General features: G+C 36.7%; 1 protein-coding gene across 1 annotated transcript in view; it reads right to left on the minus strand.

The window, feature by feature from the left end:
• Positions 1 to 24,845, minus strand: part of nek11 (NIMA-related kinase 11) — an 85,177-nt gene that overhangs the window by 26,031 nt on the left and 34,301 nt on the right. Inside the window, exons 8-15 of the mRNA XM_088929648.1 lie at positions 24,692 to 24,841; positions 22,859 to 22,937; positions 20,857 to 20,942; positions 16,974 to 17,093; positions 16,416 to 16,509; positions 15,887 to 16,028; positions 4,962 to 5,098; positions 2,110 to 2,170 (exon numbers count right to left, since the gene is read on the minus strand). Of these exons, the coding sequence (XP_088785774.1) occupies positions 2,110 to 2,170; positions 4,962 to 5,098; positions 15,887 to 16,028; positions 16,416 to 16,509; positions 16,974 to 17,093; positions 20,857 to 20,942; positions 22,859 to 22,937; positions 24,692 to 24,841 (869 nt within the window). The remainder of the gene's footprint in view (positions 1 to 2,109; positions 2,171 to 4,961; positions 5,099 to 15,886; positions 16,029 to 16,415; positions 16,510 to 16,973; positions 17,094 to 20,856; positions 20,943 to 22,858; positions 22,938 to 24,691; positions 24,842 to 24,845) is intronic.

Below are 24,845 nucleotides of genomic sequence, written 5' to 3' on the forward strand. Positions count from 1 at the left end.
ATAGAAACACACATGTATATATAATGGAACAAGTAAAGGTTTATTCCATGCAGAAAAGAGAAGAAAAGAAACACGTTTCGGCTGTGGAGCCTTCTTCGGGTTTTACAATTAGTCAATAAATACAATGCAATCACATACACTGCGTAACTTCTCAAACTTACATCAAGAACGGTTGCGCTATCAGGAAGATACCGCACACTGGACATTCTAATTGGTTGTTACTTTTAAAAAACTTTTGACCTTTCTTAATCTTAATTGCTGAGGTAAAAACAAAAATAAACTCACCAGCAAACACTCATAAGCAGCCAGTTCAAAGCAACTTCAATAAGTGATAGAAGAGACCTTTAATAACAAAGAATATACTGTGCAGGTTCTATACAAGTTATATTGGTGGTTCAGAGGAAAGGAAAATTGAAGGCTCAATGGAAATAAGATTAGTTTTGCACGGAGCAATATATTGCTTTTTTAAAGGTTGCTCTGCTTTCTCAGTAATGGGCAGGAGACCTAAAATGTCACCATGTGTACAACATATGAGATATATACTTTTTTCTGAGATATATAATGCTTTTAGAAAGGCTGTTGTTTTTTTATTTTTGTGAAGGTACCTGAACCACAATAATAATGCAACCTCTAATAATATCTGCTATGTGTTTTGATAGGTGCTTTGGTTTTCATCATATGCACTCTGACCACAATATACTGTATACAGCACAGAAGCTTCATTGGTAAATACATCTAAAAAATTTAAATCCTACAATATGAATCCATTATCTGTTTCGGTGGCATTACACATAAGCATAAAAATCATTCAAACATCGGTTGTGCCTTGATTATTGGCTCATATTGTGTGATATAGCCATGTCTTTGCTGTGCTGCTGTTGCATTTAATATAGTAGCCCCAGTCATATGCTAAGGACTAAAATACTCAAACCATTGACACTGTGTATCAAGTAATACCTCATTTGAATGACCACCCGACTGAAGTGGATTCAAGTTCACTCAAATTAGCTTGAAGTTGCCCAGAACTTGAGGCAACACACGCCTTGAGCTGGTTAAAATGAAGTTTCCGTAGACATCTGCTACACTTCTATACAAAAAGGTATGCCCAAGTTCACAATTTCAGTGCAGTCCTTGTAAAATTTGATATCCTAGAGGATATGGCATTAAGACACCTTAGGGAATTCAAATAAAGGAATTGGGGTGTGATTTAAAAATGCTTCCGGCTTTAAAGATGCTTTTTCTTACAAAGTTTTTGCACATTTTTTTGTTCTATTAAAAAAATATTCAATTAAAAAAAACACATTCTTAAAACAGCCCTACCACTGCTTCTGTGGAGCTGTCCAAAAGGCTTTTAAGTTCTGAAGAAAACAGACAACACAAACTGAAGAGAGGAAAATAATGCCTAAGTTGCAACTGAAAAAAAAACATGCATGGCAGAAAGCAATTGGGAATAAAGCTATGTGCCCTGTCTCAAACTAAAAAGTAAATTTGAAAAAAAGTAAATATCTGCAATCCCCCATAGTCTAAGCAGGATTTTGCACTCAAAAGAGCCAAAATGAAAGTCTGCATCCTTTTACACTTTCCCTTGTCAGGCTGGGTCACGTTCTGCCAAATTAAACTGGTGCACAACACGATGCCGCAAAGTTAGAATGACTCTTCCACAAGTTTTAATTGGCGGCCAACAAGAGTTTTGGTGGGAGTGTGAGAGGCTTTTCTACCCATTCTGACGAAAAAAAGATAACGAAAAAGACATTTCTTATGTATTTTACATATATCAGGGGTTTTAATCATAGCATTTTCTATTTGTTTAGGCTTCCCGGCTTGCTGATGGACAATCGTTGTCTTCTGAAGGGTAAGTCTAAGTCCTATTTTCTCATGCCGCTCGATCCATTCCATGGTACAATGCAGCATCATCAGTGTACAGGAGTGAAAAATAAAACATCAGTGAATCTGCTCTTAAGAATGCTGTTGGTTTCGTAATGGGACATATGCAAGTTTCATATTTTAAAAGAAATAGCTTTTAAAATGGATTTCGTATTTGTGTCTTTCACACTGAAATCTCAATCCCCAACTTCATCTTACCCAAGCACATCGATACAAAGTACTTACTACTGTGTTCGCTTTCCAGAACATCCTCCAAGCACTTCACCATGGCTTCTACATCCGTGTCCTGAGTGGAGCACAGAAAGGTCACTCAGATCAGCTCATTTCAGACAGAAAAGGTCAACCGCCCACCTCTGATTAGGCACATTCTCCCCCAACGTTTCTTCTCTATTCAGTCTCCAGGTTGCACTGAACTATAACATGCAAATGTTCACTAAAACAGAGGTCTTGTAGCATAGGTGGAGTTACAGTATGTGCACTGTTTACTTAATCTTGCATGTGCTTCAAGTTAAACATGTGGCCTGCCATAGAGTGTTGGCATTTAATCTACTGGAAAATAATCCACTAGGCAAAAGTTCTAATCAATATAATTAAATATGCAGATTATACTGTGAGTTATGTGCATCCAATGATAATCTAACCCATATCCTTAGACGTTAGCTGTTCCCTATTAGGATATTTACTGGTGCACTTTTATTCTATTGCCAGAATCTTTGAGTACATTAAGTATACTGATGACAGCAGGCTAATATTTTAATGCAAGCTTGTATTTATTTTTAGAAATTTCTGTTAAACTACAGTACTATCAGACGAAACCTTTAAATTCATAAACTGAGATGAGGAGCAGTCTATGGCCATCTAATAGAAGCCAAAAGTCTTATACTGGCTGTATACTGATCTCTTTGTCCACTAACTCATGCCCTGTAAATCTTGTGATAATAGTTTTCCCTTTCAATGCTGAGGCTTGACAAGCAGCTTGTAGTTTAGGACTGTTCTAGTTATTTGTTCATATTCGCTCAAGGGTTTTACCTCAGTTGATAGATGATTGGAAGAGATGTAAACCAATCATTACAAGGAGACAGATGTTAAAACTAAGTCCATAGGCAGCAGCTACAATACCTGTATGAGGTAACGTTCAGCAAGAACAGAACTGTTCTCTCTCTCTCTTTGCCTTTTGAATAAGCAATTAGACATTGAATTATGCCCTCTGATGAGCAGCGAATAAAAAAATCCAAAATGTATATCAGGGAGCTATTAATCAGTCTCAGCAAAATATAGCAAGACAAAACACAATGAATCTGTCACTGATGCCCAGAGAACTACTGTAAAAACATTTATTTAAATACTGTGCTATTAAAACAGTCAAGAAGAAGAAAGGAAAAACAGTTAAGTCAAATATTTCTTATTCATCAACAGAATTAGACTTAAATCTCCTATGATTAAAAACAGGGCTTCAAACTAGATCTCCAAAACTGAAGAGAAGTAAAAAACACCCTCTCAGAGCTTCCCTTCGAGTTGTATGGAAGACTACAATTAAACCACCAGTCTTTCTTTTTATAAGAGGCCATCATTCTTACTTAAGAGATCGATTTGAGAGATCAGTAATGATTACACTGATTTCACAAGTCCAAAATCACATTAATCCATGCAGGCCGTCTTGGAATTGGATCGGCAATGTGCAGTAATGCTGCAGTTCTCCTTATACAGAGATATTATAAGTCTACATAGCAATCCAAGCAGAAAAAACAATGTCTTATGACAGCTTACATAAAACAATCCCTAGCGTTACTGTTTACAGTGCATGCACACAATGTCTATTACATAACCTATTTCTTCTTTGTCTTCACTAATTCTTATTTTTAGCAAATGCCACATTCATGTTCATACCCAAACGGGTCAATTAGGTGGTAAATGTGCTGAACTGGTATTAATTGGTATCACAAAGAAAAAAAGGATCTTTTCCTTCCTCTTCTCCATAAAACAATTTTGCACACATAAAAAAATGAATGTCGAAAACTATATCTTCCTTTGTAACATATGCATCCTGAAAAATTTCCATTAAACGGCAAAATATCTCTCTTACACAGTCTAGCAAGTCTAGGTTTTCAGCAGTTAGAGGTCTAGTTCAATTAACTCTAAACGTTGAACAAATACATATTTCTAAACGTGTGTGCTTTGTTCACAAGAGTGTGCTTTTGGTGATCAAAATCCAATTCCAAAATCTCACTGCCTTAGATTAAAGTGTTTTTTTTTAACTTCATCAATCAAGCATCCAGTCAGCCAATTACACCCAGCTGTATCTTCAGACATTTGGGTTGATTATCAAATTCTGCTTAATTACCTCAGTGATTCTTGACACGCTCTGGAGGAGTATTTTTTGAAAGGGTCTAACTCTTTGACTATAATTATCCCATGATAGTTGCTCATTGCAACTAAAAAAATCCCAAACTAATCAAAAAGTATTTTTTGTTATCCTTCGCAAAAATTAACACAACACTGACAATCGCAGTCTGAAGTTTGTAATTTGATTTTTAAAAAGAAGTTTTAATATACTGTCATTATTTAAATTAGCATATATTTATTACTATAAACAGTGTATAATAGTTTGCAAAAATATAGAATTAAAAGTACATTTTTGCTTTTTTATCCCATTGCAGACATAAAGACTAATTTTAATTTTAAAGATGGAAATTTCAAACCATTTTCTAACATGTCACATTTCAGAATAAACAAAAATATTTTAAAAACAAACATTTAATGTCTAATAAGTCTGACTGAAACATATGAGAGCTCACAACAGTTTTGATCCACAAAAATAGAAGACTTCTTTAATATCAATTTAAATGAATGCAATATCCTTGTAATTTCTTGTTATGAGCAATTTCTCCATTTTTATTCTTAGAAGCTTGCTGCTAATATTGTACAGTAATACCACTTTCCAATGAAGTCTTGCAATTTAATAAAAAAGCAGAAAATTGTGTCTTCTACCACACAAGATTAAAAAAAAGACTGTTTTGGGGATTCCTTTATTCTCAAATGATTTATGTTTGATGCTATGGGAAGAAAGCACATCAGACCTGTCCACAAGTTTTGTAAAGGGTGTCAGAGGGCTTTTCCTCAGAATCCTCCTGCTCATCTTCCTCTTCATCAGAGCATGACTCAAACCTGTCTTCGTAATAGTACAACTCTGCCGTCTGTGGATCCTCAGGAATCTCTGGGAACAAAGGACAGGAGTGACTTCAAGAACAGCTTTATTCCCAGGAGAAGACTGATACAATGGGACACATTTGAAGTGCTGTTACACTCTAATTTAACCCTAAAAATACATATAGATATTTATACAATGTATAGATTTTATGAAGATGTACATCTGAAGGGCAGGCCCACACAACTCCCATTCAACACCTTAACAGAATTTCACTAACACCAACTTGTTTTTCGGGAACAAACACATGTAAGTCTCACACTCTGATTATTACTGAAGTTGCTGCAGTCCATACCCCAGACATGAGTCCATACCCAAGGACTATGTGCTACTGCTTGTTTTTTCTGCTGTGATTTTAAACCTAATTTAGTGTGACAGAACTAATCCTATCTTTTTGCTATGCTTGATATCAACACAAATTATTACATATTGTTATTACCATTAAATGAATCTCAGTGGAAACATGTTTAATTTGTTTTTACTTTATTATTATAAATATTATTATTTTTATTATAAATATATTATTTTCAACTGGAGCTTTGCTTTTAAAAAAGAATGTGCATTTAAGAACAAACAATACATTTAAAATGGTACATTCTGCTCTAATTGGATAAATGGTCTGGACAAACAGCAATTAAATTAGTTATAATATGTTTCTATTAACATTTTTCACAGTCAGATCAAATTGAAAGCTCTACATTATAGCTCTGAAACAATGGCTATCATCTTAAAATGAATGAAAAGGATTTGAAGACTGAAGATGAACCTCACAGACCTACAGAAAGCTGTACAAAAACAGCAATATCGGTATATAGAGTATATAGAGCTTAGACAGGACTTCAGTTTCTGCAGGGCACAAGGTATTGTGTTTCATATTTTAACTTCAGCATGCACAACTCAACAACAAACTCCAGAAAGGTATCCATATCTTCATAGGAAATCCATTTGGACCTAGGAGGCTCATGAATATCCACGGTAAATACCCGGCAGTGAAAATTGTATTCTATCCCAGCTTTGCTGATGGACACCAGATTTATTGCTACAGTGTGTGTGAATTCTCTCTGGCTGCTTTGAGAAAGAGGCCGATATTAAGGATGAACCTTGTTCATCACTACAGTGTGCTGCATCCATTACTGCACAAAAACAGGGATCGACAGGCAAAAATGTATTTTAGATGCGATTTTAGCCTAGACACATGGGTGTTGAATTCATGGAAAAATGACAGTTTCCAAGCTGCCATGTCAAGGATACTCGGCTTCCAATTAAATGTTCAGAAACTCTCGACCAGAGCCTCAGAAGCTACAGTATGAGACTCGGAGCCTACAACAACATCTGTGACCACTACTTGTGCTCCTGAGAGTGATTCAGTACGTGCTTAAATGACTTCATTAGATGTTTAGAGCTCTCCACCTGCTTGTAAAACCACTGAGAGACTAATTTCACACAGCTCCAACGATCTCAATGAAAGAGTCTTCAGAGCAGGGTACTTACTAATCAATTCCTGAAATTAAGATAAGTCATGTGTCAAGACAGACATGTTGCACCATGAAAGGCACCTAAAAATCTACGAAGCACATAAGAAGCTTCCTATAAGCATAAGCAATTTTCCTATTCTTTGTATACACAGTATGGAAAGGGATGCAGTGGGTATTGTTATGGGATGTATATTCAAACAAATCACTACGTCACTTTACAACGATGGCATTTTTATGATGTGGAAAGAATGCTTAAAAACTTTAATTTATCAAGTTACTAAAAACCTGTGATTTTAATTTAGACTTACTTCTTTTATTGTCACAGATTTGCTTTGCAGGCAGGAAAAAAGACAGGCAATACATGATACATTTAACACAACACACATCCAGTCACCAACAAAACCCATACACACTTAAGAATAAAAATGTCAGAAGCTTTAAATAACCCTTACAGTAATAAAAGTTTGAAAAGGTTATATGTATAGAAAATATAATAATAAATCAATCACTTGTGCAAACTGAGCAGGTTAATAGTCATGAGAATAAAAGATAACTCAGTTCTATTGCAATTAAATCTTGTGAGCCTAAATCACTCTCCTCATGGAAGGAGCTCAGATTTACTGTGCAAGGGAACACGTGGTAAAAAATATTAAATCATGGAATATAGCATCCACTGTTATAAGACATTTTCCTGTACAAATATCATTTTCCTTGCACTTGACAAACCGCAGCAGCAACACTCTGAGAGGGAATCTTTTACAACTGTATCAAAAACACACGTAAATGCGACTGGCAAGATATTTCTTCTACACCCCTTCTTCTGAGCTTTTTGCAGTTTTTCACCATTTTTCTCATTTTTGCCAGTTCAGAAATATGCAAAATATGTTTCTCTTTTAGAGTCATCCTTTTGTAGGTACTTTTTATCACTAGTGCCGCATCAGAATGTTGTGTAGAAAGGCTTTCTGCTTTGAACATCATTACACAATCTCAGCTGGATTACACTGCAAGTCTGCTATAAATACTCCACTAACCCTATTCAACTGGGACTTTTCTAAAAATCATTTATATGCCTTTTACGCTTGCTTTTGATAGAACTGTTTACACAGTATTGAAAGATTTTCTGTTTCTGCAGTGTTAATAGGAGCTTATCCACATTGGATATTTTGGGACTTTGGGGAGTAGATTTTTTTTTATCATTCACTCTTTATTAATTAATTTATTCTTTTTATGGTTTGCCATGGACCTATGATGAGGTACTGTAGCACTTTGTTGAACACACACCATATGACAATACTTGCTGCGCTGTGTGCATTTCCAAATATAGATGCAATGATAAAATGATGTGCGTCTTGTTGAAGGGTGCTGTAAGAATGGTGTTCGAAATTAATTTTCATCATCACCAAACTATAAAGTTCTAAATGGATGCTGCTTAAAATGGCATATTTTTTCCAATAGACAAGAATATTGAAGGAGAAAAGCAATGAAAAAAAATGGTAACCTAAGGGTATATGAAATTTAAACAAAAAAAAATCAGCTTATCGGAGGAATGAAAGCTTGGAGGCCATTTCATATTGAGATGGATGGATAACGGCAGCAGGAAGGCCTACTGCACATAAATGTCACCCTGAATGGGTAAGTGCTATATGCATATAGTATATACCAGACACTGCTCCACCTTCTAGTGGGAATGGCGATACAGGTGACTAAAAGATGTATGTCCGTTAACAACTGGAGCCAAGTCCATCATGCTATTCACACTGCACAAGGCAGAGATGAACAATCTTCATAAACTGACTTTCCTTGTCCCGTATACCTCGCCTACAAGGTGTCGAGAGAGGCAACTGGAAGAAATCCGAGCCGTGGAGAAGTGAAATGTGTGCAGACCACTGTGTAGTTTTTGCACAAGAAAACGTGGCTCAGTATCGCGTTGATCGTTGCGACACATTGTTGTGTGTGCCCGTGGGGGGCAGCTGAGCTTCAGCTGGGATGGGCTTGTTTGCACTTCCCAGCTTGATGATCTCAGAAGGGTTTGCACTGTGGATGTCGTTTTCCTGCGCTGAAACAGGTGAAGACATGAAAGCAGGCAAAAAGGTATAGGTGATCTAAAGAAGTCTAGATCATCGAGGTTAATTAACATCACTGTTTAATAATTAAGAAAATCGTATTTAAGAGTAACAATTTAACAGTGACTGGTCAGTCCTTACTGAGGTCATTACACCAGTCACCATGAGAACGAGCCATAGCACAAATCCAGGAGTTCCTACACATGAGACTTTTTATGACTGCACACTTTTAACGCACGGAAGTGTAGTGCAAATGCCTGAAAAAAGGTGAAACTATTTAAAACAATTTTTTCCTTAATCAGACAAACTTTTCCTTTGAAATATACCAAGTGTTAAACTAATGCAAAGTAAAGAATAACACATTAAAGATCTTTTGGTTATGATTCAGGGACTAATTCATTGATCTTTTAAAAAGGGTAAATGGAAGAAGCAGCTACTGTATGTGGGAAAACCAAGATAAAGCACACTTTCAAAATAGTGCCCTATGTATTGTAATATTGAGTTTGAAATGAGGTCATGGAGATTCTGGTCTTGAGCAAAGTCCTTGGAGAGCTGTATGAATGCACCTGAAGCTCTGCCTCTCTCATTTTTAAATAAATCCAGGCCAATTGTACTGCCTGCTTTGGAAATGACCTCTCCTGTCTCTTCAGCATATCCTTCCACTTTAGGTACAATAATGATGTAGCGGGAAGTCATTTCTCTTCAGACACGAGATATCCAGGTGTTCGAAACATCCTTTTTTATTTCTGTCTACTTCCTTATCAGTGTCTGCTTTATATTTTAGGGGATTATCTGTTTGGAGGTGCAACTATGTCAGTGAGTGCAGATATTACAAAGAAATATGAACAATTTTAGTTTCCCTGTACGGCTTACTATAAATCTTGTATTCTAACTCTGACTGGCAGTGTATTATACTTTATAAGAGATAACAGATGATGCGATTACACTTTGGCTTAAACTGTGGTTGCTTATTATCTTTCAAATACTCCTACAATGATAGGTAATCATCGCATTTTGGTCACAGAAACCCGAAAAATCAGAAATTAGCTTTTAGCAATTTCACCCAGTGAGAATGAAAATTGTATACAAGGGAATAAGCAGAGAAATAGAAATCCTGCAGTATTCTGGCTAATAGTGTAATTTTAGATCCCAGGGTAGACACATGAAAACGTACAAATTCACAAACAATCCGGTTGTGTATCTGTGAGCATAGTTATTTTTTTGTATTTGTTAAGACGATAATAGTACACATAATAGTAAGAATTGTATCCCTAGAAAACACAGCTAACTAATGACTTTAAAAGTGAATTTCATGAGGTAAGACATGGGTTTCAATGTCTAATTAGTGGAACAAAGCAGCACTATGGAGAACTCATATAACAAGTTTTACCCCTGCAGAATAACCTGGGAGAGGAGAAGGAACATTGATTTGATGACACATATCCATTATGTTAACGGACTTATTTATACTGGAGTTTTCTTCTTTTTTTTTTCATATTTTGTAAATGTTAACTAAGCTTTTGTAAAAGATACAGCCCCCCCCCGTGCTTGCACCGTGCATTGTATGTTCCAGTTGCATACGAACACTGGGCACGGTTTTAGACAGGCCAATAATCCTGGACAGCATGTCTTTGGAATGCGTGAGGTAACCAGACCTCTTCTGATAAACTCATGTGGCCACTGGGTGAACATACAAACTACACACAGAAGGCACCCCAGGCCACACTCCAGCCCAGGATCCTGCGAGGCAACAGGACCGATCTCCGCATCCCCCTAGTGCCCAAAATGCATCCAAGAAATCATCATTTTAAACAGCTTTTCATTTCCAAGAGAAGCACGGCACTACTACTGCAAATGATCCTGAAGCTTCTAGTCCACAGAATTATTTTCCTGCAGTCAGAAACCTGCCTAATGGCACAAAGCATCGCAGCCACCCCAGACACTGGGTTGAACTTGACTCAGTAGAAGCACTAGTAATTGCAAAAAAATTTGAATATCTTCATAAAAACTGATCATAAACAGAACAGCGTTCTCTGATCGTGTAGTCTCCAGTAAGGCGATATTCCTCAAAGTAAAGAACCACATTACACACACTCACAGTCTCTTTTATAAGCAGAACTTTTATCAGTAGAACGCAGACTAGCAGTACAGCCTAAAATGGGCTTTGCACAAGCTCAATGAACATTAACTCAGCAGGTAAAACAAATGATCCATTAAAATGTTACACTTGCTCTCCAATGGAAATTAGACTTCGACAGACTCTTCAAGTAACAACTTTTCACCGTCGGGGAAAAAAAAATGTCCCTAAAGAGATAATTATGAAGCAGAAATGTACAGATGTAGGATGTAGGAGTTAGTTAAGGAAGTCAAAGAAGATAATTTTGCCCAGCACTGACAACAGCGAATTCACAAAGAACTCGCAGAGGGCTGACTCTTGCACCAAGATTAATTTAGCGTCCCTGGAAACTCAAGAACGAAAAAAAAGAGGGTTTGTTCTTTTTCTCTGGGAACTCTGCCATGTGACAAACAACTCAATCTGGTTTGAATTTTACATTGATGAAACCAGCAGACCATATGACATGAAACATTGTTATTATACAGTATGTTTGGTGACCAGATCACCATGATTTCAACTTGTGTTGTACAGTCGTACATTTTGTTCATATTGTTCCACAATGCTATAAAACCAGTACCTTTGTCTCTTAAATTCATGAATTAGTTGGGCTGTTTCTTGTTGCATTCCCTTTTGAAAACGTGTAAGTATGTGCTCATACCTGAAGAAGGCTCCACGGCTGAAACGTTGCGTTTTCCTTCTTCTTTTTTTCAGCATGGAATAAACCTGTTACTTGTTCCTTTGCAGCCTGCGCATGCTGACGCAGCTCCCCACCTGAACTACGTGTGTGTATTTAGCCTCGATTCATAAAGCTCCAGTGAGAGATTGCTTTATGTCTGAGATTTGGTGTTGGAATACTGCTCTGCCTTCCAGTCACACATCAAATTGTTATTGCGGATTCCCGTCTTTCTTTTGTGAAGAGCAGAAACATTACATGTCCTAGGAAAAGCTCAAACTCCACAAATATTCTAATTAATATTTAAGATGACCCCTGTACAACACCCCATAAGCTAAAAGTTATAATAACTATTAGTTATTATATAACAAATAACTATATTTCATTACATGTTTGAAAGCAGGACTGTGCAGTAGCTAATGTTAAATGTAATCAAAATACAGTAATGTACTGGAGCCTTCTTTCCACAGCCAAAACGCTGTTTCTCCTTTCTTCTCTTTTCAGCATGGAATAAACCTGTACTTGTTCCTACATAGTATATTACAGAGTAGGGCCCTGGGTTCAACTCTTGGGGTGCTGTCTGTGTGGAGTTTGTATGTTCTCTCTGTGTTTACGTAGACTGGTGTCCCATCCATAGTGTGTCCTGCCTTGCACCACTGCTTGCTGGGATAGGCTTCGGCTCCCCCAAGACCATGTGTTGGTTAAAGCAGTTAAGAAATGGATGGATGGATATTATAGTGTAATACTAAACAGTATATACTATTTACGACTGACAGCTCCACATCGGAGGTAAAACATACTTTTAATAATCAAAGTAGGTATATTCAAAGTATACCTATGAATTCATTTAAAATTATCACAATACAGGTTATTTTTTTAAAAAAGAAGAATTTATCGGAAGGAGTATTGTGCACCCAGATGCAAATTTCACTTCAATCTATCTCTCATTTCATAATAAAAATATCTGCAATTCCTGAACTTGAAAAGTGGCTTGAATAGCATGAATGTTAATAGCCACAGCAATCAACCTAATACACTATTTTGAATATTTTGTCTTTTCTAATGTATAGTTTTTTAGCCTTGAAATTGCATCGGCCACTTGATAAATTTGCAGTGATTCCTTAAATGAAGTTACTGAGATGGATCAACAACACAAATGGCTAATGTAGCACTTTAGACTTGAGATTCATATAATGACATTTAGAGATTCTGCAGACATTCAAATGTCTTTCAGGGAGGAAGAGACTGCAACAGACAGTAATAATTAATGAGTCCTCCACAGAGGTAAAGCTTAAAGGCAATATTTTCCTCTGTGGATATTTAAAATATATGCAGGGAGATTTTCATGTGGCCAGTACACATGATTATAATAATTGTAGTGCACATAATTTTTTAAAAAATAATTTAAGTAAGACCCAGCAAATAAAGTATGCAATCCATTCTTAAACACTGGCAGTTTATATCCTGTTTAACGACATGTTCATTATGTTCTCCACTGTGTTTAATCTCTTTCTACTAGTGCACATATAAACTATGTAATACACTGAAAAAATCAGCTACAGAACATCTTTGTGTGTAATTGCTGCCTTTAAGTTCTCTTTAGTGTGCAAGTAATTCAGACTTTCACTATAGGTATCAAGTGTTTTCTGCATAATATTGTCAGAGTTATAAGAACATCAAATTAAATATTAATGTTATCTGCAAACTCACAACAGAATTCCTACTCTGATAGTTATTTGCATAATGAACACTTTTTAATTCACACTGTATGATATTATCCTGAATAACAGATGGTCTGTTAAGGTCTATTATATCAAGTTGCTGTAATTCACTAACTCTTCTTGAATAAATTCTGTTTCTAACTTCATACATAAGATTAGTTTGAAACAAACTTCTAATGGCCACATAATTAAAAAAATCATATATAGATAGGAATAAAGAAGCAATTATATACATTTTCTTTCCTGAAATATATGAAAACATTTTACTGCTACTAACATTTCAGTGCAAACTCCAAGGTATCATCTTCTACAATATCTTCCTTATTAATGGCAGAATACCATGATGGACAATAATAAAAAAGCCAATAAAATAATAAGAAAATTCCTCAGATCTGTAAAGCACTTTTTCTTCAATAGGATTCCAAAGTGCTTTATAAATATAGTGCCTTGCAAAAGTATTTACTCTCTTCCAATGATGATCCATTTTGTTGAATTACAGATGATATATACACATCTTTTTAAAGCATTTTTATCAAAACCTGGCTGACATAAAGGCCTCAAAAAGAGAGGTATATTTATTTTCATCTTTCAGATAATTAAAACTAACAATATAATTACACTGATTTTCTTTTTTTTTGCAAAATTATAGTACTAGAATTATATTTGCAAGAATTTATTACTATTTTTCTCTGTGTGCATTTTAAGTATATTTTGAGAATAAAAAGAAATCCATAAATATTTATAGTGCATGTTTACCCTTATTCCAGTTTATAAATCCTTTAATAATTGATTCAATTAGTTTGGCTCAGCTAGCCCTGAGATCCCAGTTAAATTTATGGTGGGGTATTAGGCAGTCAATTCAAAAATCCCCATGTCACCACAGACCTCTGCTCCAGCTTAAATATGACTGATTGAACAGATCCCCACACACACCTCCAGGCTCTTGTGCTAGTGCAGCAACAGTGGGAAGCTCCATGCTTGTGATCAGTCTGTGTGCTGTTTTGTTTGTTAAAGGGAGTCACCACACTGGACACTGAAGTCAACACTACTTCAGAAAGGAGCAATGTCTGAATATAACAAAATGACTATACAACATTCGGGAACACTTTTTTTCTGATGAGAAACACATTGTAATTTCTTCTCAAAATAGGTCAACTGACAATAACATTAATTTTGCAAAAGATGTTATGACCATCATGTACTAATTGCATGTCTCCTATTACTTTAATCTGTAATGGATTATAATGGAAAGACAATGCTTTTGGTGTCCTTTCTTCCTCTGTACTTATTTTCTTTTAAGCAAAGCTTGGAAGCAGTGACTTTTGTTAGATTGTCATTGAAATGTATCTGCTTCCAGTATATATGGTCATGCTCATTAGAAATGCAGCCTTCTGGTCTAACCAACACAGTCAAATATTTTAAACAAGGTATCAATCAAAATCACTTATTGAAACCTATAGAGATGTCATGTTTAGAATGAACTGTGACGCTGTTGACACTAGTGAAAGTATTACTAAGTTAGTGTTGATACTGACTTTTTTTAGCATTAATGAAAACATGACCATAGACTGCATAAACAGACTGCATTGTGGGACATTCTGTCAGACTTCCTGTGCAACTCTACCCAGCAGGCAAAGACTGACCAGTCATGGCTGCTGCCAGTCAATATCACCAGTGGGGTGACCCACAGATGTTCAGGGACAGGCAATGCCCTAGATGATGGAGGGTTCACCACAGTTCCAAACTGCAGTGGCTTTTGATTCCAGGAAGCCACATGCCACACATCACAGAATGATGGGGCCTCTTAACAGCATGGAAACCGTTTTTGGTCAATCCAATCAGCAAAACACTAAGCACCTAGGGTATTGATGACTTCGCTTGTCTCGAGCTCAGTGTCCCGTTATACCAAGTTATAATACTACTCAAGGCATCTGCTCACTATATAAAATGGAAACATCATTATACATGTTACTTACAATGTAAGTAACAAATGTACATCACAGATGTACATGATTCATTAATTGCACATGAGATGGGTGACTATAAACGTTAACAAAAACTATAGATACATTGGACACAGGAAATACAGCCCCTTAGACAAGCAGGTAAAGCAGACTAAGAGCACGGGACAAATGATGGACAACCATTGCTAGGCCCCTAACACATCAATGCAGATTTGTGGAAAGAACAGAGTCTGTAGCCTGACCATCTCTTCAAATGAATTTTAAATCCGCTGAGCGAAACCAAATTCTCTAGTGCTCACAGTTTTCTTTGGATCGTAAATGGTATAAAACAAAAGGGGAAACCAGCAGCTGAGCCTATAATTCCCTAGAAAACCATATCATCCAACAGATGATCCATGTTGCAGAAAGCCAAAGGAAACATTTTTCCATCCAACTATCCATCCATCCACCAAAATGCATCTGTCTCGGATTTTCAGTCAGATTTTTCATGGTAGTTGTTTTCATTAACATCTTCACCATCAACATCATCTTCATTATTAGAAATATTACGCATAACAACCTTGTAAACGTTTCATACGTTAGGATTCAGACCTGTAAACAGATTAAGCTAACCCTTAGTGGCAAAAGCAGTAGAAATAAAGTGTATTGCTGAAAACATCAGTGAATCACAGCTGGCAAAGAGCGCATACAGACACACAGTGGTTAGACTTATACCAGCTATTTTCATGTGCAGGGAAAATCTGGATTCTAACCTTTTGTGGTAAAGGCACAGGGTGGTTTCTTACCATGATCCAGGGGCTCTGACATACAGAGCCTGTCAGTGTCCTGTTTCTCTGTGCAGCCTCCTGAACGGACCAGGGACTTGAAGTCTTGCACAGTTATGGGCTGAGTCTGGTTAACCTGTTCCACAGTCTGCTCCTGACACTCCTAAAAACACAAAATCAGAATGCTGTCAACCACCAGTCCTTTCAGCATTGGTAAACTAGTGTGTCAAATCAGTACTTATCAAGAATATTTCAGAAGGTGACTCAGAAAATATCTAATGACTTAGGAAAAATGTATTTATGCAACCTTCAAAACATTTAAAAATGAAAGCATCATAGGGGGAAAAAAGATTGTACTCGTAGACTTCTTCTAAATTATGTTGACAATTTGTGTTTGGGAACACTTTTCGTTTGCTTCAAAAAGAATATTTATAACGAAATACATAAAAATGTCTATAAATTTTGAGATAATAATGATATATTCTGCCCTTTTAATTTAGAAGTCTAATGCTAAAAAAATAGTTTTTTTAAAGAGTTGTACAGCTCTTACATGCAGAACGTCCACACTGACATTCTGAAAGTTTCGGGACCGGAATTCTTGTATTCGGCGACAATTCTCCTGATATTTTTCTTCAGCAAGCTGCCTGTTGAACGAATGAAAATCAGGTCCGATTTACATTTATTATTTATTATTATTTATTAACTGTCTAAAGGTGAATAGCTTTAGAATGGTGGTGTTTGTGTTTTGCCTTAGCAAGGAATGATATTTCAATTTTAAGAAACTTGCTTCTGCCTATAGAAATCTTGGAAACAATCTTCATTGTGTTTTTTTAGCAAATAAATGTATCAAGTTAAAGATCAGAACATGTTACAATATGCCTCAATTACCTTTCTGTTAAATGATGAAAAACCCCAATTTATTTTCTCAATTGGGCAATTGCCCCGAGATTTTCCCTTGAGAGAAAACTTAGTGGCAAGCAGGCAAGCAAGCTTAGTGTCACAATTTTCTCCTCTCTCGTTATTCAAACCAAACTCTTAATTCTGCAGATCGCTGCCCGTAGTGCATCAGCTGTGCTCGAAGCCAGTGAACAAACTTCGCTGGCCTTACTTTAACTTTCCGGCTTTCTCATCTGCTGCCTGTAACTTCCGCAGTCTCATGCGCTCCCTGGGTGTCATTTTCTGAACTTCTGACTGCTCCCGCAGAGTTTCCAGGTGGACTTTTTTCTGCCTGAAAGGAACATATGGCGGGGAACACACTTTAAATGAAGCAAGCCAGAGCTCAGCTTCCGGTGCCGTGCGATCACCTGGCGCAGCTTCATCATCACAAGGGGGTTTGGAGACAGAAGCGACAGAAATTTCCACAGTGAAAACGATGTCCCTCAGCGTTAACATTCGCTGCATTCGTTGCTACCGGACACATATAATCCAGCCAAGCTGAAAATGCATACCTTCAGAGAATTCTTCACAGTACATTTGACTAATTTCGTGGCGTGGTCACAAATGGATTGCAAGTGTCTTTAATACTGCACACAATCATGACTCTTCTTAATTCAATCTATATCGTTTAGTAGTGCGTAGAATCTTACATATTTTAGTGAGAAAAGGTCATTTACTGGCAGCTATTAACACTATTAATTCACTGTAGGGAAGTAACTTTCAATCTGTGTCAAGCATTAGCAATTATTTTAGAAGCTTTGAAATAAACATGTCAATGGAGAGATTCTAGTTACAGTGCCTTGCGAAAGTATTCGGCCCCCTTGAACTTTTCAACCTTTTGCCACATTTCAGGCTTCAAACATAAAGATATAAATTTTTTATTTTATGTGAAGAATCACCAACAAGTGGGACACAATTGTAAAGTGGAACGAAATCTATTGGATTTTTGAAACTTTTTTAACTAATAAAAAAATGAAAAGTGGGGCGTGCAAAATTATTCGGCCCCTTTACTTTCAGTGCAGCAAACTCACTCGAGAAGTTCAGCGAGGATCTCTGAATGATCCAATGTTGTCCTAAATGACTGATGGTGATAAATAGAATCCACCTGTGTGTAATCAAGTCTCTGTATAAATGCACCTGCTCTGTGATAGTCTCAAGGTTCTGTTGAAAGCGCAGAGAGCATCATGAAGACCAAGGAACACACCAGGCAGGTCCGTAATACTGTTGTGGAGAAGTTTAAAGCCGGATTTGGATACAAAAAGATTTCCCAAGCTTCAAACATCCCAAGGAGCACTGTGCAAGCGATCATCTTGAAATGGAAGGAGTATCAGACCACTGCAAATCTACCAAGACCTGGCCGTCCCTCTAAACTTTCAGCTCAGACAAGGAGAAGACTGATCAGAGATGCAGCCAAGAGGCCCATGATCACTCTGGATGAACTGCAGAGAACTACAGCTGAGGTGGGAGAGTCTGTCCATAGGACAACAATCAGTCTTACACTGCACAAATCTGGCCTTTATGGAAGAGTGGCAAGAAGAAAGCCATTTCTCAAAGATATCCATAAAAAGTCTCGTCTAAAGTTTGCCACAAGCCACCTGGGAGACACCCCAAACATGTGGAAGAAGGTGCTCTGGTCAGATGAAACCAAAATCGAACTTTTTGGCCACAATGCAAAACGATATGTTTGGCGTAAAAGCAACACAGCTCATCACCCTCAACACACCATCCCCACTGTCAAACATGGTGGTGGCAGCATCATGGTTTGGGCCTGCTTTTCTTCAGCAGGGACAGGGAAGATGGTTAAAATTGAGGGGAAGATGGATGCAGCCAAATACAGGACCATTCTGGATGAAAACCTGTTGGAGTCTGCAAAAGACCTGAGACTGGGACGGAGATTTATCTTCCAACAAGACAATGATCCCAAACATACAGCAAAATCTACAAAGGAATGGTTCACAAATAAACGTATCCAGGTGTTTGAATGGCCAAGTCAAAGTCCAGACCTGAATCCAATCGAGAATCTGTGGAAAGAGCTGAAAACTGCTGTTCACAAACGCTCTCCATCCAACCTCACTGAGCTCGAGCTGTTTTGCAAGGAAGAATGGGCAAGAATTTCAGTCTCTCGATGTGCAAAACTGATAGAGACATACCCCAAGCGACTTGCAGCTGTAATCGCAGCAAAAGGTGGCTCTACAAAGTATTAACGCAAGGGGGCCGAATAATTTTGCACGCCCCACTTTTCATTTTTTTATTAGTTAAAAAAGTTTCAAAAATCCAATAGATTTCGTTCCACTTCACAATTGTGTCCCACTTGTTGGTGATTCTTCACATAAAATAAAAAATTTATATCTTTATGTTTGAAGCCTGAAATGTGGCAAAAGGTTGAAAAGTTCAAGGGGGCCGAATACTTTCGCAAGGCACTGTACATGCACAGATATGAAAATAATCTATTTTGCATCACAGTTATATTTGAGCTGTTGCAAATGTGGGTGTTTTGTAACTAACCCACCCCTTTTAGCATGCAAGGTTTAATGAGATATTTTTACTTATAAATGAATTTGACACACTCCTTTGTAGTTGTTGAGATTCTTTTCAAATCATTGAAAATTATATAGGAAAAAAAACTTGTGAATGGAAGCATAAGTAACGTGTGCAAAGAATAAATGTAAAATCCCAGAGCATATCTCTTCATTAGCACATCCTAAATTAGGCATGCAATCACATGACCTATGGTTACCTATTTTTATCTCCTTTGTATAGCTACATATATAAAACTGACACAAAATAAAAACAGTGCTTAAAATATATACGTTTGATATACAGTACTAATACACAAATACGCTTGTCTTCACATAACGTGAAATATAACTGCATCCCACATTTTTTGTAAATATCACACACAAAAAACTGCCCACAAAGAAAGCAAACATGGACGGAACACTTTTTTTTCTGTGAGTAGCTAAAATTACAAACTGTTAAAACAGAACTGTCAATGACACTGATGTTGTTACAAGTACAGAAGTCTTCCTGAGAAATACATTCACAGACATAGATTATTTCCATTACTCCTTTGGGACTTCTGTGTGCCTAGGATCACCAGATTAAGAACAGCTCAAGAATAAATGATAGGGACAATGGAAAACCGAAGGCACACTCCATTATCATTTTACAGCTCACCTTTAATAGAATGCCCAATTAATCAGAGTTCAGAGTATTTTAAAAAGAAAGATTTTACCAGCCTTGGTAGGGTTTTGTATCTATTCTATACAGTAAGTACGCAGCCTAGTTCTCCAAAATATGAGAGCCAAGTATATTTCACGTCACATTCAGTCAGTGTACACTTTGTCCAGAAAATTGAAAAAAAAAGACCAATTTTATCCTCTGAATCCAATCTGTTACAAACACAGCAGATAATAAGACAGTGCTGAGCTGCCCAGTGAATCCACTTACTGAATGTTGTTTGAAGTTCGGTATGAGTGTATTACCAGTCAGACCAATTATTTTTTCAGGAGGATATCTAAGTATTAAGAGTTTGTATTAATATTTGTGAAAATATGACCTGTCTTGGGGGGTCACGTATTCTTACAAATACTGGACAAGTAGTTAAGAGTCACAAATTCTGACTTTAACGTTGACTGGACAGAGACTGTGCTGTGAGAACTGCTATTCACAGCTGCATTTTTCATGCTCAGCACAAACCATTATGACATACAGTACCTTCATTGTGAAAATGAACCGCTATAAACGATTTTGGATGATATTTAGTTGAAACCTTATCTTCAGATTATATTTCAATCATTTCAATTTTCATATATGTTACTTATAAACAGAGGATTACATTCTTCACAAGTCAGCAAATTCACAGATTTATTCCTCATTAGAACTGCTACTACTTGAGCCACTTAAATTGCAAGCGTAAGCTATATGTTTCAGGAACTGATTTGCAAGGCCTGAGGTTTATGAAAATGAAGGTCTTTGAGGTTTTGGGTAGGCCTTGATAAACGCAAACGTTTAGAAATTGTATTTTCACTCTGAGTACGGAAACGTGTACTTACAACGCATTCCTAATTTCAGCAGCTTCTTTCTTACAGTTCACTGTTTTTTCTTTCAGTGTCATGCTTGAGAACTTGTGTTTTATATTCTGGAACAAAGAGAATCAGTCAAAGTGACATCTGAGCATTCGGAATTCAAGGCTGCAAGACCAAAAGGAAGTCAACAGAACCTGACAAGCTCTGCCTGCTGTCCTGAAAGGGTTTTTGAATATACAGAAGTCACCAACAGAATGCATAATTGGGCATAATTTTTTTTTTGGAACACAAACAAGGTATATTTCACTATTCATAAATAACTTAAAATCTGCTATTTAAACATTTTGTGAATAACAGCAGGACATGCCAAAATGTATAAAAAGTTCCTAATAATTTTGTTTTTACTACGAGAAAAAGATTTGCATAGTATCACAAAGCACAGGTTCAGCTCTGAAAAAAAACATTAATTATTAGGTTTCCGAAACACAGACAATAAAACAATAGCCTGGAGAACTGCAATCAAGAAAAAATACTTCTTTTGAAGCCTGTATTTTGTGAAGCATTCTTTGGTAGTGTGTGCTATTTTTTTAACAGTTTGATGCTTTCAAAAATCCCAGTACAACACAGGAGAAATTTTGTTGCATTATACAAAATATTTCTACGGCTGGTTTATCTAGCAAAGAGTAAACTGCTCTTCTGAACAAAACAGAATGGAAACATTGATTTTTCTAAGTCAAATTAGAAAAATCAATGACATCACGCAATAACATAACGAGCCTAAGGATATCATTAAGCCTATGTACTGTATTACAAGAAATATCATTTTAATTCCATAAGAATTCCTAATAAGCCCCAATGCCACAGTAAGTAAAATTAGATGCAGTATAGCACTCGAATGTCTTTAAATGTAGTTTTTTCTTGTCTCTGATCATTTTACACTAAGAATTAATAATTGATTTTCATCTCAAAGGGTCTCAGAGTATTTCAGATATACAGTAGGAGACCCATACCACACCACTGAAGGGCAGCATCCAATATGCTCCCTACGAACTTCACCAGTGGAATACAGGGTGAAATCTAGGCAGGCCAGGTTGTGCTGAGAGTGGATTTCAGCCAGAACACTAGGGAAACCACCCCCCACTGATTAAAAAATAATGCCACAGATTTTTTAATAACCAAGCAGTCAGGTCCTTGTTCTGAACATTTCTGAAAGTCAGCACGTCTACAGCAGCGTCCCCTGTCACCACACTGGGTTATTGGTTTAGATGTTCTGCTCTAGAGGGAACAGCACCTCCTACTGGTCCTCCAGTGCTACTTACGGCAGCAGCCTAATCGTCCTTTGACTCCTTCCTTCAATCTTCCTTCCATCTGAGTGCTGGCCAGGCCCTGCCTTACTCACATTCTGAGATCTAACAAGATCAATCTGCAGCACTCAAGAGCTCTATCAGCAGAAGGATCTGAGAAAACTACTAAGGCACTGCGACAAATACAAATCTCCTGAACTGTATTCTCACTTCAAACCAGACATGTTCTGCATCTTTCCTAAGTAATGATTCCAGGGCAGCTACTGTATCTACTATTTATGTATTAATTTGTATTTTGCTAAATAAAATGCAGCCATTATTGGTTAAAATCATTCAATGCCTAAGCACTCCATAATTCAAGCCTAAAGGTTTTTGGAATTAGAGGACCCACTTTCTCAGAGCTGAAAAACAAAATAAATGTAAATGTTCTAGTAGGTCAATATTTGGAGTGAAATTTACAAATTTCCTACGGTATTTGCGCAAAATGTGAGTGTGGACAAATATTTTAGTGGTGACAGGGTGGGATTCCCTATTATTTCTTCATTTATTGGTGAAATAATAAAAAATAAATAGTAAATTATAAAAATAATAATTTTCATTTATTGGTGGAGCTGTGCAGTTTGAGAGCAGAAAAAAACTGCATGGATTACGCCTTTGAAAAAAGAACTGATATATTATCTTCTATTGGATGTTAATTCACAACACAAATGTCAATACAAACTTACATGTAGGTGCTCCTCGATGAATTTCATTTTCAGGATATCTGCAGCCGACAGTCTTAATGAAGGATCCTTGTTCAGCATGCTAATAACAGAGAAACCCTAGGCATTAGACAACCTTTTCGTGGTGCCATAATAACATTTTTAATCTCATGTATATGCTGGCAGCGAATAATAAATTTGATTATCATTTAATTCTTCTGTACTGACTAAAACAAAAAAAAATGATTTAATTTGCTGATTAAAGTTGAACTCCCTGTTTGCTACTGCACACTGAAGGAAGAAAAGCTTGGAAGCTCGGCTTTGGTAGGACTGTATTAAAACATGAACCCCTTTAGAGTTTTACTCTGGTATACTATCACTGTATGAGAGCAAAGTGCCGTTAAACCCTTGAGAAAGCAAATGCATGATGTTACAAAAGGCAAAAGCTTTGTTGACCACAGAAACAGCTTAAAGAGCTGTATTGTATTGCAGTTTAAAGGAAATCTCAGCTTACTGTTGATGACCCCTCCCACCCTCTTCATTCCCAACTGCTACCTTCAGGGAGGTTTTTAGAGTGCCTATGGCCTAGAAAATGTATCCAAGCAATCTTTTGTTCCCTGTGCAATTGGTGTATTAAACGCAGCTAAGTGACTGCTTTCTATATGAATCTGACTCATACAATGTTAGTGTAATATGGGCAGAGCAAGATGTGTGTACTGTGTATGCAGTATATGCACTATATTGTTGTATTGCTACATTGTTATGTTTGTAGTTTTTTATGTTGATGCTGATAAAATAAAAAAAAATCACCCTTTTGGATAGACAATAAAGTAATATAAAAATGTTAAAATGTAATGTTACATGTAGGACACAGTCTGCACAACCCACAGAACCGTATAATGAGGATTGTACACTTAAATGGTACTGAGCACAAACATATTTCAATAGAACTACTTTGATTTGTCAGTGTTATAGCCCATGAAATCCCCAAGGATAAAACTACACATCACCTGTAAAACACTATTTAAAGGGCATGCATGTCCAAAGCTATTTTTCATAATTATAACGGATCCGCTTTTTGAAAGAAGAGTGTGAGAAAATAAAAGGTTACTCTGCAAACTGCGCTCTGGAGAGCCTCTCCTGTTGGCAGACCGCAGAGTCCACAGCAATGCAATTACTTAAGATTATTGCAGACAACGGAAGAGAGACTTCTTACCAAACGTTTTTGGTAAGAGATAAACCACACGAGTGTTAAATCGGCTTTAGAATCCACAACGTTTTGAGAGCTAAGTGAAAGATTTTTTAGAAACATTTCACCATTTGATCTTTAAATGCAGTGCATCGAAGGACCCATAGATCCATTTTAAATCAAAGTAATTCAACAAAATATATTTTCATTGATGAAACAGCAATTAGTTGATCAATTTAACTTGTCGTCTTTATTGTTTTTTGCAATTTATTGTTGTTCATGATCATTATAAGTGAATATGTTACATAAATTGCTGTCAAATTATTTTAATTATAATAATTGCTTACACTTATATAGATCTTTTCTGGACACTCCACTCAAAACGCTTTAGAGGTAATGGGGACTCCCCTCCACCACCACCAATGTGCAGCTCCACCATTTTGGTTTCAGACTATAAATAGATCTAGCCATTCTTTGTCTCAAGTGAATGTGTAATTATTATCTGAACTGTATATAATAGAGTTTAAGATTGCCTTGTAAGAATGAGTTCAGATGTTTTCTTCCATTAACAGTGGGCAAAACGTATTTTTTCAGCAAAATGGTCATAGATTTAATTGAGTGATACTGATTTCTTGTTACACCAAAAAAAGTAGGTCGAGAAACCTTACCCCTGTAAGATCGAATTAAGCTCTTCTGAATATCTGTCTGGCAGGACCGGAGTTTTCCCCTCCACAATTTTCATGACAACAGATAAGAAATTATGGCCGGTGAATGCATGCTCCAAACAGCACATCTCATACAGTATGCATCCCAGAGACCTGC

The sequence above is a fragment of the Atractosteus spatula genome, chromosome 12 (genome assembly GCF_055471065.1).
Source record: "Atractosteus spatula isolate fAtrSpa1 chromosome 12, fAtrSpa1.hap1, whole genome shotgun sequence".
NCBI lineage: Eukaryota > Metazoa > Chordata > Actinopteri > Semionotiformes > Lepisosteidae > Atractosteus > Atractosteus spatula.